Consider the following 3,003-nt stretch of genomic DNA (forward strand, 5'->3'; position numbering starts at 1 on the left):
TGCTGTCTCCTGCACTCGCTGCAGGCTTTACCCACCGATCAGGCTTGGCAATGGGGATTTAATTAGTGAGCTGGGCCTGCTCGGATAGAGCGTCCTGGCTGGCAACTACTCCAGCACCCCCATTCCCCCCAGCAGGTTCTCACCATTAAGACGTGGGAGCAGGAGACTGGAAGCAAAGATGTTCATTATGGACTGCAGCATTCGCACCTGGGGAGCAGAGGGAGGGGGAAGGAAAAGAGCTTTAGCTTGCGGGAGGGACGATGACCAGGCAGTGGAAGATAATTAGGAAAAGAAAGAGAGACAAGGAGCTGGGATGGGCACACACTTCACCAGAGACCAGCGGCTTTGTCTGGCCACGCTGGCAGGGTAGGAAGTGTAGGGGTGAGAGTGGCAATGGCAGCTGGCTCTGTGTCCTCTCCCAGTCTCTCAGGCTGAGACAGGAGGCATCCATGGGGTCAGTGTGGGGCCTTGGGTGCACCCCCAGGTCCCATGTTGGGGCGCAGGAGGGAATGAGCCCTCTCCTTGGCCCCCATCAGGCTCTCACCTCCATGCTGGGGGCTCTGGTCACAGTCAAGGGATAAGCTTACCTGGAAAGTACCAACATCTGAATGCTTCACAGAGAGCTTCATCCTGCACAGAGACAGAAGTGGTGCTGTGAAGGCTGTCACGATGGAGGGAGCAGCTCCCACCTTGGTGCTGCCCGTCGATGGCCGTGCAGTTCCCGCTCCCTCCAGCCCAGCTCATCCCCTCCGCACTGGGTCCACATCCCTAGGACCTCCCCACCTCACCTCTGTCCCCAGGAGCCCAGAACAGAAGCACCCACCCCAGCCACCCCCCTGCACTGCTCCCCCGCCGTACCTGCCCACCGTCAGGCTCCCAACTATGTGGCCAGATTTTATGTCGATGACGGCAGACACATTGCCTGTCTGGGGAGAGAGTGCAGAGCTCCGGCAGTGCTCACCCCACCGGTGAGGGAACCCGGGCGAACGGCTCTGACCAGCCAAAACGCAGCGGGACTGCTGCCCGTCCAGGGGTGTGTTTGCACGTAGTGTTAAACCTGGCATTTGTCAGCTCGGGTATTTTTCTGTTGGGGACACCCCCACTGCACCAGGACTGGGCTGGTTTCGGACACTGTCCGGCACCTCTCCTGTCAGCAGCTTGGTAGCAATGGCTCAGCATTGCTGAATGCAGCAGGAGGACGGTGCACAGCTCAAACTCCCATCTTCGCCCTGCTGAGATGCAGGCGAGCGCACACTGACCACACCGCGTCAGCCAGAGCTGCGCCGGGAGCTGCCCAGCCAGGACCAGAGTCACCACTGCAGGCTGTGCCCAAACTCACCAGGCTGAGGAGGAAGAGAGGAGCCAGGCTGGAGTTGGGAAGGATGGTGTAAGCCTGGATATCCACGACAGGCTTGAGCAAGAGCCCCCCTGGTCCGATGTTCAGGAACGGGGCGGAGGGGGTGGACAGCCTGAGCTTCATCAGCATGCCTGGGTACATCTTCTCAAGCTGCAGAGGAGCAGGGAGAGGGTAGGGGCAGTGGCACAAACCCCTGCTCCTGGGGGAGACCAGCTTGCACAGAACAAAGCCCCGGCTGCGCGCAGCAGGAGCTCCAGGGAGGCAGGGCTGGACCACTCACCTGGGGAATGAAGGCTGAGAAGGTGGAGGTGTTCAAGTGGAAATCAATGTCCTTTGGGATCTGGGGGGAGGACAGTCACACCGGGGCGATGCAGCACGGCCAAGCCCACGGTGAGATCAGATCTCCCACTGCCGCGCGCTGCTGTGTCCGACAGCCCCATCCCATCCCACGGCCGTCAGCTCAGCCTCAGGCAGCTCGCCGGAGACCCTCGCTGGAGCTCCTCTGCAAATCGAGCCCGCTGCCCGGAGGCGCGGGGACAGCCCCCGTCCCACCTCCACTGCTCACCATGGAGTCTGTGATTTCGAAGACCAGCGCCCCGGCTGTGTGGTAGGCGAAGCTGGCTGTGTTGAAGAAGTAGCTGGAGGCCCCGAAATAAACCATGCGGTCGTGATCCGGGGGGAAGGCCAGCGCCAGTGGAGGGAAGGGGACGGTGGAGCGGCGGGCCAAGGAGAAGAATTCGCCCTGGGAGGGGGGAGAGACGAGAAGCAGGAGAGCAGAGGGTGGTGGGACTCACCTGCTGACCTGAGCTGGAAACAGCACTTGCAGGAGGTACCTAAACCTGGTTTCCCAGCCTGGGGCATCAGCCAAACCAAGCTTCCCCAGGGCAGCCTCTCACCTTCAGTTCCACGTCCAAGGACCGGGCGGTAGCGGTTGGGGGTGCCACCAAGGAGTAATCGATCCCAGCCATGGCATCTATTCTGGCTGTGACTGTAAAGCACAGGACAGATGGATGAGCGAGAGGGAGATGGCACGGGAAAGCTGGGAGCAGATTGCCTCTGCTGACACCCAGGCAGTACTGTGCCCGGGCTTCCCGGTGCAACAGCTCAGTACCAGCTTCATGTGTGCTTGCTTCTGTTTAGAAGCAAAAAAAAAAAAAAAAAAAATCACTGAAAGAGGAAAAAAAATATTTAATTTACCCAAGTAAACTTAACATAGAACTGACCAAAGAAAATCTGATTATTTGTTAGTTGTTTCTTCTTTAGGCACGCCAGCCCGTGCCCCCGCCAGCGCTGCGGCACGGTTTGTTGGAGGCTGCGTGCAGACGAGCAGTCTCCGCAGCTGGACGGGGTGCACGGTGACAAGTCTCTGCTGATACGGTGTTCCCCAGCTCCCAGCTTGGGCGCAGAAATACAAGGGAATGCGGCGTGGCACAAGGCACAACACTGTCCTCATGGCTGGGAAATGTGAGGAAGAACTGCTCCTAAAACCCCGTGCAGCCACCCCCGGTACCTGGCAGGGTCTGGAGGTAAGGCTGGAGCTCGCTGCGCACCGATCTGACCACGCTCTCGCAGACCTGCGGGCGAGAAAGGCAGCGCAGCTGGGCAAGGGCAGCTGCGCCGGGGCGGCCGTTGACATCCCCCGGCTC

The 3,003-nt window shown here is 60.0% G+C and overlaps 1 protein-coding gene across 1 annotated transcript in view; it reads right to left on the minus strand.

The window, feature by feature from the left end:
- The window catches only part of LOC104626330 (bactericidal permeability-increasing protein-like), a gene marked incomplete at both ends in the record, with an annotated part of 7,172 nt that overhangs the window by 498 nt on the left and 3,671 nt on the right, over nucleotides 1–3,003 (minus strand). The window contains 8 exons of the mRNA XM_010294221.1: nucleotides 144–207; nucleotides 588–630; nucleotides 859–926; nucleotides 1,340–1,507; nucleotides 1,638–1,697; nucleotides 1,923–2,099; nucleotides 2,254–2,345; nucleotides 2,868–2,931. Coding sequence (XP_010292523.1) covers nucleotides 144–207; nucleotides 588–630; nucleotides 859–926; nucleotides 1,340–1,507; nucleotides 1,638–1,697; nucleotides 1,923–2,099; nucleotides 2,254–2,345; nucleotides 2,868–2,931 — 736 coding nt within the window. The remainder of the gene's footprint in view (nucleotides 1–143; nucleotides 208–587; nucleotides 631–858; nucleotides 927–1,339; nucleotides 1,508–1,637; nucleotides 1,698–1,922; nucleotides 2,100–2,253; nucleotides 2,346–2,867; nucleotides 2,932–3,003) is intronic.

The sequence above is a fragment of the Phaethon lepturus genome, unplaced genomic scaffold, assembly GCF_000687285.1.
Source record: "Phaethon lepturus isolate BGI_N335 unplaced genomic scaffold, ASM68728v1 scaffold50159, whole genome shotgun sequence".
In the NCBI taxonomy this organism is placed as follows: domain Eukaryota; kingdom Metazoa; phylum Chordata; class Aves; order Phaethontiformes; family Phaethontidae; genus Phaethon; species Phaethon lepturus.